A 15,062-nucleotide genomic window follows, 5' to 3' on the forward strand; every position below is an offset into this window, starting at 1 on the left:
GCCAGGCTGTCCCCACAAATTTACGACAAAACAGGTCCAGGACATTTCACCCCGAGAAAAGCTAACTATACTTGTTTTAATTTTACAGTAAGCGATCAGGGAAGCCACAAGCACGACGCTGGAGATGTCGACTCTGACTGGTGATCCGCTGTGATGTATCTGTCCAGAGGAAAGGTAAATCAAATCGGTGAGTACAGGCTATTCGTCAGAATCCCTAGCTGGACTTCTGGCCTGTGTGTCATGGTACGTGTCGGGGCGCCTTTAGTTTTAGTGGGTGAAAAGGGGGTGCGACTGGGTGAACCCGGCATTGCCCAATTAACAGCGAAGCGTGGATGCCATGTTTTGAGGAAGCGCTCGATAGGCTCATTTGACCTTTCTGTGGGTTCACCAACGTGTATAGAGGCTATTGGGCTGCCTAGAGGGGTTCCAAACGAATATAAATTGGCTGACCAAATTGTGGCTGGGTTTAAAACGTTGCCAGTAGTTGTGGGGATTATTTCAATTATCCCAATTACTCCAAATTAGATTGTTGACCTTATTAATTACATCCACTACAATGTGCTTAGGTACGCAAACTTAACTTGTGATGCAGTAGAAGGATTAGCAGAGCAATTAGGACCCACTTCTCTTCTCAACAATACTCCCCCTGATGAAACTGTGACCAGAGCACTGGAAGGCCTGAAGACCTTGTCTCAACTCATGTATGAGCTCTTGGGAGTTGACAATCCGCTGGAGGAGGGGATGACCTCTTTCTCTGGGCAATGGAAAGGTTGCATTATGTCCATTAGGGTTTTCTTATCATAGCTATTTTGGTCATTTGTGGGTGTTGTGTGCCTTCTATTGGAGGATTATTGGTAAGGGCCTTGATAACAAAGGATTTGCCTTGAGTTTTCATGAACAAAGCACCTTTGATCTTATTATCATTGCAATTACATCATTCAAAATCTGAGGCAATGTGGACACCCTCTGGGAGTCTGTGCCTATAAGACAGCGGAGAACAGTGACAAACAAGCTGTGCGTTGATGTATTAGTCTACCAACAGCTTTACATCAGCTTTTCTATAACTCAGCCTCATTGTTTTCACTACTATAAAGTTCCTCCTGTAACTTTTATTGTTTCTGATAAGATCATATGGACTTACAATCTCATAAGATCTGTAAGTGTAAAATAACGTTCTTTCAGGATGATGGAGAACTACACCTACAACAGCTACATCCTCCAGTTAGAGGGCTTAAACACTTCAAAGGATTCTCTCTACCCCGCCTTTCTTTTCTTGTTTTTCTCCTACCTGTTTATAATGATTATAAATGTGGGCATTACTATTTTGATTGTCATGAACAAGAATCTTCACCAGCCCATGTATCTCCTTTTTTGCAACTTGCCATTGACTGATATTCTTGTAAACTCTATCGTGGTGCCCCGTTTGCTTATAGACCTTATGAGACCTCCATCTGAGCGCCTCATTAGTTATTATCAATGTGTTGTTCAGGCCTACATTGCGCACTTGGTTGGAACCACAAGTCACACTGTTCTCATGATTATGGCCTATGACAGATATGTGGCCATTTGTAATCCTTTTCACTATGTTTCCATAATGACCAACAAAATGATGATCAAGCTGACAGTTTGTGCCTGGGGAGTGGCCTTTGTTTTGGTCGGGATTCTTCTAGGTCTGACCACACGACTGAGTCGATGCAGGACTTTGATCACAAACCCCTACTGTGACAATGCCTCATTGTTTAAACTTTCCTGTGAAAGTGTGGTCATTAACAACATCTATGGTATCACTTTCACTGTGGCTCTTTATGTGGGCTCTATAGGGGCAATAGTTCTTTCCTATACAAGCATTGCAGTGGTTTGTCTGACCAGTAAGAACAAGTCTTTGAACAGTAAAGCGTTGAAGACCTGCAGCACTCATCTGGTTGTTTATCTGATTTTGACACTTAGTGGAATGGCACTTATTACTCTGCATCGCTTCCCTCAGTACTCAGAGTACAGAAAAATCTCTGCTCTTCTGTGTTATATGGTTCCAGGCAGTCTGAACCCCATTATTTATGGTGTGCAGTCCAAAGACCTACAAAAAGCCCTTTTGAAGTTTTGTGTATCCAAGAAGGTTTTGGCATCATAAACAGAATGTGTTTCTGTTTGTTTTTATAGAAATTCAACATCTAAAGGGAGATCATCTCTGACAGCTATTTTAATCATAATTAGATGGAAGTTAATGTTTTTGCTGCTGTAAGAAACTAATGTATAAAACTTTAGTCAGCATTTCAAAATGTGTGTATGTTTGTGTAAAATAAAAGCTTAAGCCAATCTGTGGTTTTGTCTCATTCATGAAGTTTAATTTACATTAGATGACGTTAAAGACAAAAGCAAATATTCGCTATCTGCTGGTAAGCCTTTGTTAAACACAGACACAAGGACTGTGCAGTTTTATTGGAGCTAAATACATAATTAGTATTTAAGAAGAACATAATGGTATGAAACCAGCAATAACACCCGGTTATACCGATGTAATGAATCAGAGTAATGGCCAAGAGAATACCTTTGCATGGGAGTAATTTTTAGTATTCTTACTTATACCATAGCTTTCATTTAAAACCAAAAAAGACAATCTCTGGACTAGGGATGGGTACCGGTGTCCGGTGCCATGATGGCACCGGTTCTGACATAAACGGTAGTAACCAGACCGAAAAGCAGCGCACATTTCGGTGCTTTATTTCGGTGCTTTTTTTTCCTGAGCTGTGATACACTTCTAGACAATCATTTTACGTTTCCGAGGATAGTAGGCGGGGCCAGGTACGTACGTTCTTTTATGCAGAGCTACAGATTAAAAATGCCCAAGGCGAAGCGGTCAAAAGTCTGGCTGTACTTCACAGCAAAAGATGCAAACTCAGCAGCCTGCAACAAGTGCTTTAAGCTGATACTGTCAAAGGAGGTAACTCCTCAAATCCGATGAAACACCTAGCGACGCATAGCGTTTTTTTCTCTCCAAAAACCAAGAAATGCGCTGTATTTGATAGCTTGCTGCGAGACCTCACACCGAGCGCATCTACTGCGGTGTGGTGCCTGTTATCGGACCCGGAGTTAGCAACATACCTAAAAACACGAAGAGGAGAGTCCTGGCCCCTAGCCCTGCCAGTGTAGCAGAAATGATGACGGATGATGATGCAGCAGCAGCAGCAGCCGTTCTTCTCTGCGTGAGTAATTTACGTTGAGTAGGCTAACCACGTTATTAAATTAATGCATGTAAGGTGAACTAGCAAACATCATCATATCTACATGCGGCTGTCTTCTTGTTTGATGGCAGCTACTCCCTTCACCCTGGCCAAAAAGGCTAAAATGACCAAAGAAAAAGAGGGAAACAGCTGAACATGAGCGGTTTTTGGACAAAGTTTGTGTTTTTTCCATTGATTAAGCACTGCTTCCAGCCAAGAGTGATACCATATATGCCCTATAGCTGCAGAAAAGGCTAACATTGTTATCTTTTTACAAAAACCAAATCAAATCACTTTTATTGTCACATCACATGTGCAGGTACATTGGTACAGCACATGTGAGTGAAATTCTTGTGTGCGAGCTTCACAAGCAACAGAGTTGTGCAAAATACAATAATGTAAACAAGCAAAATACAAGAATGGCTACATCTGAAACTAATAAATATATGTACAATATATAATAGTATATGCATTTCTGGATGTGTATAGTAAATATTTTCCTACGTGTGTGTGTGTGTGTGTACACATATTTTACAAATTAAATAGAGTAAACAATAAATAAAATATATAAAATATACAGAGTTGAGACATGTGCAAAACAGTGGCATTACTGTACAGTATGGAGTGCATAATGTTAAAGTTCCAGTAGTGAAGCTGAGGTGTCTATGACGTGTTCAGCAGTCTGATGGCCTGGTGAACCAGCTGAACATGAGAGGTTTTTGGACCAATTTTGTGTTCTCCATTCTTTAAGCACCGGTTCGAGCACCGTTTAAGCACCGGCACCGTTTCAAAAGTACCGATTTGGCACCGGTATCGGATAAAACCTAAACGATACCCATCCCTACTCTGGACTTATATCTGATTGAGATGTTTATATGAACTTAAACAGGCCGCTTAAAATACAGCTGAATTAAAACAATACTCCAAATCCCTCACATTTATGACACATGCACACTAGCCAATTTTGTTCTTACTACTGTGCATATGTTGGCAAATCAGACTGGAACAGTGAATTAGGAACAGTTCACAAAATCAGCACATATTACCATTTTGGTTCAGTATTGTATATGTAAGAAACTGAACCTAAACTGAAAGAATAATAATAAGTGTGTGAATGCGAGAGTGAATGAATAGTGGAAATTAGTCGAATTGTAAAGCGCTTTGGGTGCCCTGAAAAGTGTTATATAAAACCAATCCATTATAATAAGGCAATTTGGCATTAGGCATGTCATTGTGATAATCTTAAGTGAGATTCTTGTACAGTAAAATTTGAGTTGTTGATTTCCAAATGCATTTCATTTGTGAGGTAAAAAAAACCCATTAAGATTGTTTTCTTTAAATTCATAAAGTTACTGCATAAAGTACATCAATAGTTACTCATTCTCTCATGTTAACTAAAAGGAAAATGTTTTTAAAGAGTATGATTTTTATGCTAAAATACAATGACCCTGCCATCTGTCAGACCTTTCGTGCATGTTCAGAACACAAAGGGTATAAAGTTCAGTCTTTTTTTTTTGACTCTTGGTCTGCTTCACCTTCTTCACTTTGGGGCCTAGTTGTCTGTGACAAAAAGAAATTACAAACAGAGATTAACAATAACCCAGTTATTTATAATACAATAAGGTTTTGGAGGGAAATGCACAAAAGGTTGGGCAGAGAAGATTTTTTTGACTCCTTTATTGAGAAACAAAGACTTTGTTCTAGGAATGTCTCGCAGTCTGTTTGATATGTGGCATAACAACAGGCTAAGGGTGATTTGTATTTAAACAACACACTGATGAACTTTCAGCAACTGGATTCAAATTTTAATATTCCTAGAGACAATTTTTTTGGGCTTTCTCCATGTTTGTCATTTTGTTAATTCTGAAATTTCACAATCTGCAGAAACAGCTATATATGAAGATTTGGAGACTTTTCTTATTAAACAAAAAGACAGAACTCATTTTATTTCTGCCTTTTATTCTTTACTTTATACTCATAGTAGCAGCACATTGAGTGCTATTCATAAATGGGAGAGAGATCTTAATAATCAATATGTGGAGGAGGAGTGGAAACATAGCTAGATCTACTTTTACTTGCAACTGTTTGCAAGAGACCCAATAAAAAAATTTGACACCGCCTAACTCCTAATGCCTGCATAAGATTACACCTGATGTGTCTGTATCAAATCAAATTCAAATTTTATTTGTCACGTACACAGTCATACACAGTACGATATGTAGTGAAATGCTTGGACAACTGCTCGTGACCTAAAGAGAACAAAAAAGGAAAAGGCTATGAATAAGATAGGAAATAAATATGAAAAATTAAAAAGGGTAAATTTAACTAGGAAGGAATAAAATATAAATTAAGGTTAAAAATGAAATAACTGTACAACACAAATTAGAATGAAGGGTAAATTTAACTGGGAAGAATAAGATAAATATATAAATTAAAGTTGAAAATAAAATAACTGTACAACAAAATACACAATATAGAACTATATAAGAATGTATGAAGGAATCTAAATATAAATAAATATATACACAATAACAGCAGCGTGATTTAAGTAATGAAGTGAAAACAATGTCCAGAAAGTCCAGTGTGTGTGTAAGAACCATATGTGTGGGTCAGTACTGTGTGGTGGTGTGATTGAGAGACCGTATCGCCTGCGGGAAGAAGCTCCTCCTCAGTCTCTCTGTGTTGGTCTTCAGGGAGCGGAATCGCTTTCCTGACCTCAACAGAGAGAACAGTCTGTTGTTGGGATGGCTGAGGTCCTTCACGATCTTCCTGGCCTTGGTCCAGCACCGCCTGCTGTAGATTGAGTGCAGGTCAGGGAGCTCGGAGCGGATGGTGCGCTCAGCTGACCGCACAACCCTCTGTAGAGCTCGTCTGTCCTGCATGGTGCTGTTCCCGAACCAGGTTAAGATGTTTCCCGCCAGGATGCTCTCTATGGTGCACGAGTAAAAGTTCCTGAGCACCTTGGAGGGCAGTTGGAAGTCTCTCAAGCGTCTGAGGTGGTAGAGACGCTGTCAGGCCTTTTTCACCACGGTGTTGATGTGACAGGACCATGACAGGTCCTGCGTGATGTGAACTCCGAGGTATTTGAAGCTGTCCACTCTCTCCACTGGGCACTCGTTGATGACGGGGGTCTGGTAGTTCCTCTCCTGCTTAGTGCTGAAGTCCACTATCAGCTCCTTTGTCTTACTGACGTTTAGAAGGAGGTTGTTCCTCTGGCACCAGTTCTCCAGATTCCTAATCTCCTTCAGGTAGGCCGTCTCGTTGTTATCAGAGATCAGGCCCACCACGACGGTGTCGTCAGCAAACTTGATGATGGTGGTGGAGCTGGTAGTGGCCACACAGTCATATGTGTACAAAGAGTACAGCAGGGGGCTCAGAACACACCCCTGGGGGGCTCCAGTGCTGAGAGTGGTGGAGGCTGAGACATGTCCGCCCATCCTTACTGCCTGTGGTCTGCCAGTTAGGAAGTTGGAGATCCACTGACACATAGATGAGCTGAGTCCCAGATGCTCCAGCTTGGTGGTGAGTGTGGAGGGAATTATGGTGTTAAATGCAGAGCTGTAGTCTATGAAGAGCATTTTAACATAATTCCCCCTTCTAGTGTCCAAGTGAGTGAGTGATGTGTGGAGGAGATGAGAGATGGCATCGTCTGTGGAACGATTTGGATGGTAAGCGAACTGTAGTGGGTCCAGTGTGTCTGGTAGTGAAGAAATGATGAAGTCTCTGACCAGGCGTTCAAAGCACTTCATCACTACTGAGGTGAGGGCTACAGGGCGATAGTCATTGAGAGAAGCAGGGTGGGGTTTCTTCGGGACAGGAACAATGATGGACTCTTTGAAGCATGTGGGGATCACCGACTGAGATAAAGAGATGTTGAATATCTCAGTGAACACAGGAGCTAGCTGGTATGCGCAGTCTCTTAGGATACGACCTGGGATGCCGTCTGGTCCTGCTGCTTTCCTGGTGTTCACTCTCTTGAAGGCTCTCCTTACTTCATGCTCGGAGATGACGAGCACGTTTCCGGTGCTGGCAGTATCTTCCTGTCTGCAGCCGTTAGCGCCGCTAACACTAGCATTGTTGGAGACCTTAGCTGCAGCCTCGAAGCGAGCATAGAAAGTGTTCAGCTCGTCTGCCAGAGTCATGGCCGCGTTCGTCATACCGGTTGTTGGTGCTTTATAGTCCGTTATTGTCCTTAGTCCCCGCCACAGGCTCCTAGAGTCACTCTGTTGGAGTTGTGACTCTAGTTTCCTCCCGTAGCGCTGCTTCGCCTTTTTCACCGCCCTCCGCACGTTATATGACGCGGCTTTGTACGGGTCCATGTCCCCCGTCATGAGTCCCGTGTTGTAGGCAGCGGTGCGGGATCTCAGAGCGTCGCGGATGGTTTTATCCACCCACGGCTTCTGGTTGGGAAACGTTGTGATAGTCTTTGTCTCCACGGTATCATCCGCTAGTTTCCCGATGAATCCCACAACCGCTTCCGTAAACACGTTGACGTCATCGTCGGAGCTGTTTCTGAACATGCCCCAGTCTGCGTCATCGAGTGCGTCCTGTAACGCGGCCACCGATTGATCCGTCCAGCGCGCGACCTTCCTCTGAACCGGAACTTCCTGTTTCAGCCTTTGTTTGTATTTTGGCATGAGGAAGATGGCGGCGTGATCAGATTTGCCAAACGGGGGGCGGGATTGTGCCTTGTAGCCGTCCTTGACCGTAGTGTAGCAGTGGTCCAGTGTCCTTTCACCCCTGGTGGGGCAGGTGATGTGTTGATAAAAGTTCGGCGCTGCGCGTTTGAGGTTGGCGCTATTAAAGTCCCCCGTCACAATAAGCGCAGCGTCCCGGTGTTGTGTCTGGTGCTGTGTGAGTGCCTCATGCAGCTCGCATAAGGCGGTGACCGTGTCCGCTTGTGGTGGAATATAAACGGCACTTACAATGACCGATGTAAATTCCCGAGGTAGATAAAAAGGACGACACATGATGGACAGTAGTTCCAGATTTGGTGTGCAGGAGCGTGTGAGAGGAACAACGTTCGCACTGTTGCACCAGTTGTTGTTCACCATTAAACACACGCCGCCTCCCCTTGACTTCCCCGAGTCCCGTGTCCTGTCCATGCGGTGAACCGAGAAGAACTCGGCCGGCTGGATGGCGTGGTCCGGCACCGCTGGGTTCAGCCATGTCTCGGTGAAGCACAGGAGATTGCAGTCCCGAATGTCTCTCTGGAACTTTATCCTGGCCCTGAGGTCGTCAAGCTTGTTCTCCAGTGACTGGACGTTGGCGAGCAGGATGCTAGGCAGAGGTGTGCGGTGTGCACGAGCTCTCAGCCTGTTCCTGACGCCGGCTCGCTTCCCTCTAGGCCGCCGCCGCTTCCCTTTGTTCTCCCTCGAGATCTCACTCGGCCAGCTCGGATCCCGAGTTAAAAACTTCGAATTGTGAGTACATTGTAAACCAATAGAAACAAGAGTGTCACTGTCATACCTAATGTACCCAATGGTGATGATTTTGCCGATTTAGAAACGCTGAAAACTAACTTAAAAAGCAAAGACAAAGAAAAAGTGGTCGGAGCAGTCGTGACGGCAGCCGACCTCACCGGCGCCATTAAATGTCAAAAAGAAACTTGTACCTTTTCCCATTACTTTTGGCAATGCAAACTAATTAAAAGATTTTGGAGTTCTATATCTCAAGATCTGAGTAATATCTTTAAGAATTGGATCCAAAAGGACCCTGGATATTTTATTCTTGGTTTACCTTCAAAAGAATTAACATTAACTTACTCACAGCGTAAATTATGTGATAAAATATTGTTGTTAGCTCAGAAATGTTTTCTTATTCTTAACTGGGTTAACTTCCTAAGACCTGAACTCTTCCACGGCATGCATTTTTAATTTCTCTTTGATATTTGGGCTGATTGGAACCCAATGAATGTAAAAACAAAGAATTACTGTTTTGTTTTTTTACCCGATTTTAGTTTCTAAGAAAAATGAGAGCCACATATGAAGAAATTCGTTTTAAATTTTGATAAAACAGAGGCAGTGTAATGTTCTCGTAAGTGGATATCAGTCCCTTGTGGAGCTAAAATTAGTATTTTGGTCTAGACAACCCAAAATGTGATTTTAGATGGTGACTGGATTGCTTTTGAAATGCCTTTGAAATTGTCTTGTTCTTTCAGGTCCATGCAAAATAAAAACAACATCTTCACAATACAGCTGGAGGGTTTAAATGTCCCACAGGAAGCCACATATGCTGTGTTTCTTTTTCTTTTTTCTCCTACTTGTTTCTAATTGTTGCAAATGTGGGCATTGCTGTTTTGGTTTTTGTTGACAAGAGTCTTCACCAGCCCATGTATATCCTTTTTTGTAATCTGTCCATTAATGATTTATTTGGAAACTCTATCACGATCCCTCGTTTGCTTGTAGACATGTTGAGGCCTCCGTCTGAGCGCCTCATCAGTTATTATGAATGTGTGGTCCAAGCTTTCACCACACATATGTTTAGTACCACAGCTCACACAGTGCTTATGATAATGGCCTTTGACAGATATGTAGCCATCTATAATCCTCTGCGTTATGCTGCAGTAATGACAAATAAGATGTTGATGAAGCTGACAGTTTCTGCCTGGGGGGTGGCCTTTGTTTTGGTTGGGATTCTGCTCGGTCTGACCTTGAGACTGGGCCGATGCAGAACTCTGATCAAAAGCCCCTATTGTGACAATGCTGCACTGTTTAACCTGTCCTGTGAGGATGTGTTCATTAACAATGTCTATGGCCTCACTTTCACTGTGCTTTTGTTCACAGGTTCTATTGGTAGCATGGTTCTTACCTATACTAAGATTACTGTGGTGTGTCTAACCACTAAGAACAAGTCCTTGAACAATAAAGCCTTGAAGACCTGCAGCACTCACCTGGTTGTATATCTGATTTTTTTGTTCAGTGGTATGTCCATAATCACTCTGCATCGCTTTCCTGAGTACTCAGGGAGCAGAAAAATTGTTGCTGTCCTGTATCACATCATCCCTGGAAGCCTCAATCCCATCATTTATGGTATGCAATCCAAAGAGATATATCAAATGTTAAGTTAAAGAAGGTTTTGCCATTATATTAAAGACAATTTTCAGGGTTATTTGAACAGTTTGAAGTGACATATTAATGTTTTTTAAACTGACAGTGTGCAGAGATTGTAACCTGATTGTAACCAGGGCGCCACGATCTTCAGTAAGTTGGACTTGCGCAACGCCTACCATCTGGTGAGAATCCGTGAAGGGGATGAGTGGAAAACGGCCTTCAATACTCACCTGGGCCATTTCGAGTACCTTGTGATGCCGTTCGGCCTGACCGATGTGCTTTTGTCTACTTAGAAGAGATTCTCGTCTTCTCCAAATCTAAAGCGGAACATGAGGTCCATGTAAGGCAGATCCTGCAGCGCCTACTGGAAAATAGGCTCTTTGTTAAAGGAGAGAAATGCGACTTCCACATGGATTCAGTGGCATTTGTGGGCTACATCATCACCAGAGGGGATTTGAAACCTGACCCGGCAAACGTTCAGGCAGTGTTGGACTGGCCCAAACCACCCGATCGCCGGCAGCTTCAGCGCCTTCTGGGGTTTGCTAACTTCTACAGACGTTTCATCAGGGATTTTAGTAAAGTTGCTCTACCTCTCACTAGGTTAACGTCACCCAAGGTGCCATTCCAATGGGACCGGCTGGCTCAGGAAGTCTTCTCTTGCCTCAAGGAACAGTTCGCCACCGCCCCAATCCTTCGCCAGCCAGACCTCTCCCTGCAGTTCATCATGGAGGTGGATGCATCAGAGACTGGAGTAGGGGCCGTGCTCTCTCAACAGTTCGAAGGTAAGCTCCACCCCTGTGCCTTTTTCTCCCGTCGTCTTTCCCTAGCCGAGAAGAATTATGACATCGGAGACCGCGAACTTCTGGCCGTGAAGCTGGCTCTGGAGCAGTGGAGACACTGGCTGGAGGGGGCCGCACAGCCGTTTATTGTATGGACTGAATACATCCGCTCGGCGAAATGGCTCAACACATGGCAGGCCTGGTGGGCTTTGTTTTTCACCCGGTTTAATTTCACCATCACTTACAGGCCAGGCTCCCGAAACGTTAAACCAGACGCTCTTTCCTGGCAATTCGCTCCAGTCGGAGAGAAGTCTGACCCTGGATCTGTTCTGCCTGCTTCCTGTATTATTGGAGCCGTTACGTGGGAGATCGAAGAGCTCGTCCGGGAGGCACAAGAAACCGACCCTGATCCTGGCACGGGCCCCCCTGATCAACTCTTCGTTCCGGCGGCTGTCCGGTCCCAAATGCTCCAGTGGGCTCACACAGCCCATTTTTCCTGCCATCCAGGAGTTAACCGCACCACTGCATTCCTGCGCAGGTATTTCTGGTGGCCCGCCCTTATTAAAGACTCACGGGAGTACGTAACCGCCTGCACCACTTGTGCTCAAAATAAGCACTCCAATCAACACCCGTCTGGACGTCTGCAGCCACTCTCCACACCCAGCCGACCCTGGTCCCACATCTCTCTGGATTTCGTCACTGGTCTGCCACCATCTGCAGGTAACACTACAATATTGACCATTGTTGACCGTTTCTCCAAAGCTGCCCATTTCATTGCGCTTCCTAAGCTCCCTACAGCCTTGGAGACTGCTCGACTCCTCACCACACATGTTTTTCGGCTCCATGGCATCCCTGAGGACATTGTCTCGGACGGGGCCCTCAGTTCACGTCACGGGTGTGGAAGGAGTTCTGCTCTGCCATAGGAGCCAAGGTCAGCCTCTCCTCTGGCTTCCATCCTTCCGCCATGGATGGAGTATGCTCACAACAGTCACACATCCTCTGCTACCGGCGTGTCACCCTTCAATGCGTCTCTGGGATACCAACCACCTCTGTTTCCCATGGTTGAAGGTGAGCATACTGTTCCATCTGTCCGACATCACCTCCGCATGTGTCGCAGGGCCTGGCGGGCCACTCAGGCGGCTTTACTCCGGATGAAGGAACGCAATAAAGCGCTCGCGGATTGCCACCGGAGGACAGCCGCCCCTGAATATGTGGTGGGGCAGAAGGTATGGCTCTCCACTCGATTCGTGCCCTTACGTGCCGAATCGAAAAAACTCTCCCCCAACTTCATCGGCCCATTTGAAATCAGTGCTATAATCAACCCTGCATCCGTCCGATTGGCACTGCCACGCAATATGCATGTTCATGATGTATTCCATGTCTCTCAGGTCAAGCCAGTGGTCTCCAGCCCGGTGTGCCCTCGTTCGAGGCCCCGCCGCCCCCCCGGCTCGTGGATGGCCAGCTGGTTTACACCGTCTCGTGCGTCATGGACTCCCGGCGCCGGGGATTTCAGTACCTGGTTGACTGGGAGGGCTACGGGCTAGAGGAACGTTCCTGGGTGCCCCGGTCGGCTAGCGTGGATAGAGGTCTGCTCCGGGACTTCCACTGCCTGCACCCGGGTAAGCCTGGTGGGTCACCGGGAGGCTCCCGTTGAGGGGGAGGGGAGGGGGGGGGGGAAGGGTACTGTCATGGTCCCTGTGCCTCCCCGGCCAGCCCAGTGTGGCCACAAGTTTTTGTTGTTTTTCTCTCTCTCCCTCTCTCTCTCCTACCTGTCTGCCTGGGTGGAGCTCTGATTGGGCTCCTGCCCTTGGCCCACGCACCTGCAGCTGATCTCGAATGAATTGCAGTTGATCCCTGGCTCTTCTTAAGGCTGGGGCTCTGAGCTATTCGTTGCTCGAATATTGAGTAACCCTCATCACTATTGCCTGGCTTCATTGTGAATCAGTTGTTCCCGTGCTTGCCGCCGACTTACCCTCGTCTATGTTTATAGGTTTATTTGGACCCGCCCGTTTTGACCCCGTGAGTGTGAGTGGGTTGCTCGTGTGAGGAGTGTTTGGACAAGGAGCGGAGCAAGTGTGAAGAAGTGTGTTTCCCCGGCCTATTGATCCCCGGGACCCTGGTGTTTCTCTCCACCCCCCCTTCACGTGTACATAGCGCACTGGAGTGATTAATAAAGTGTTGTTGAACCATGCTACCTCAGTCTGTGCCTGAGTCCGTCCACCACCGTGACAAACCTGGCTTAATAAATGAGATCTTTGCCAACTCGATCCGTTGTCACTATTACAAATTTACTTCTCCAATTCTATTAATATGAATTAAAGTCATTACATTTCTGTCAGTACCAGATTGCTAAAATAAAAGGGAGTAATGCAACACTGCTGAAACTGCTTCTGAAGCACTGCTTTTTGCACTCTATCTGCTAGGGGTGCAACAATACTCGTATCGATATTGAACCATTCGATACAGTGCTTTCGGTTCAGTACGCATATGTATTGAACAATACAAAATTTTTAATTTATTTTATCAACTTTCCTTCTGATGATGCTGTCTGTGTTTAATAGTTTAATAGTTTAATTATTTATATAGCACATTTAATTACAACAGGAGCGTTGACCAAAGTGCTGTACAAGAATACAACATACATAATAAAAACAACTTAGAGTATTAAAGGCAAACACCAAATATGAATTAACAAATAACTCTCATGCTGTATTAAAAGCCAGTAAATAAAAATGCATTTTAAGATAAGATTTAAAAAGATTGACAGTATGAGCCTGTCTGATGTGTAGGGGTAAATTATTCCACAGCTTAGGCGCTACGACTGCAAATGCTCGATCACCTCTATGAACCAGCCTCGACCTTGGTACAGCTAAAAGCAAAAGATCACTTGATCTAAGAGATCTAAGGGGGGTATAAGTCTGCAAGAGGTCAGACAAATACCCGGGAGCCTGTCCATTCAGGGCTTTGTAAGTCAACAATAAAATTTTAAAATTAATTCTTAAGCGGACAGGGAGCCAATAAAGGGAGGCAAGTACCGGGGAAATGTGTTCACATCTTTTAGTACGTGTCAGAAGACGAGCTGCAGAATTCTGGACCAACTGCAGCCTTGCCAGGCAGGTCTGGCTGTCTCCAGCATATAAGGAGTTACAATAGTCCAGCTGGGATATAATAAAAGCATGAATCGCTCGTTCAAAGTTTTTAAAAGATAAAAATGATCTCACCTTAGATAAAAGCCTCAGTTTGAAGAAAGACCGCTGTACAACTGAGCTAATTTGTTTTTCAAAGGTGAAATTGCTGTCAAGTATAACCCCCAAATTTTTGGCATGTGATTTGACAAAAGTGTGCACTGTGTTGAGCGCTCAGTGGATCTGCGCTCGACAGTGCAGCCTAGGCGGAGTAGTCGAACGCAGATTCACTGAGCGCAGGGCAAGCTAGCGAGACAGAAGTTAAGCTCTCGTTGCAACATGGCAAATTGAACCTCCCCCAACCTCATTCTGGCGTTTGGAACTATTTTGGTTTTCATGTGACGTATGACCCTGAAGGTAAGCGCGTCATGGACAAAAGTAAAACAGTATGTCGGATGTGCCAAGCAATGCTCAATTACATGGGTGGGAACTAGTGTGTTAGCGCAGTTAGCTCGTTAACGTGTTGGCCGTCCAGCCCCATGCACGGGGCGATCCGTGGTAGCTCGTTAACGGAGATTTGCTGTGTTGTGGCGTTAACGTCATTTCAACGAGATTAACGCTGACAGCACTAGTGGGAACACAACGAATATGACTGCACATTTACTCCGACAGCATCCTAGTGCAAAGACAAGTGGAAGCAGACAAAAACAACAAGCACGCATGCTACAAACTTTACCCGAGTCATTTAGACAGCCGTTAGCACATGATTCTCCTTATGGGGACCTGATATGTTTAATATGCTGCTGAGAATATAGCCCAGAAGAAGCGTATAGTATAGCTTTTATTTGGGAAAGAGCCATTTCTCTGTAATAAACTCTCTTTTCCAAA

The 15,062-nt window shown here is 44.8% G+C and overlaps 1 protein-coding gene across 2 annotated transcripts; it reads left to right on the top strand.

The window, feature by feature from the left end:
• The first annotated feature begins 1,183 nt into the window (after positions 1-1,183).
• Positions 1,184-2,484, top strand: LOC146661307 (olfactory receptor 8G17-like). Of its 2 annotated transcripts, XM_085419718.1 has the most exons (2): positions 1,184-2,099; positions 2,459-2,484. In XM_085419718.1, exons 1-2 carry the CDS (start codon positions 1,184-1,186, stop codon positions 2,482-2,484), a joined length of 942 nt encoding a protein of 313 aa, XP_085275844.1. The 2 variants fall into 2 exon arrangements, with proteins under 2 accessions (XP_085275844.1, XP_085275843.1); XM_085419717.1 differs by lacking the exon at positions 2,459-2,484 and having other exon boundaries at positions 1,184-2,128.
• Positions 2,485-15,062: the final 12,578 nt, after the last annotated feature.

The sequence above is a fragment of the Rhamphochromis longiceps genome, linkage group LG10 (assembly GCF_057381845.1).
Source record: "Rhamphochromis longiceps isolate RC_006_pf linkage group LG10, R_longiceps_female_GT1.1, whole genome shotgun sequence".
Lineage (NCBI taxonomy): Eukaryota > Metazoa > Chordata > Actinopteri > Cichliformes > Cichlidae > Rhamphochromis > Rhamphochromis longiceps.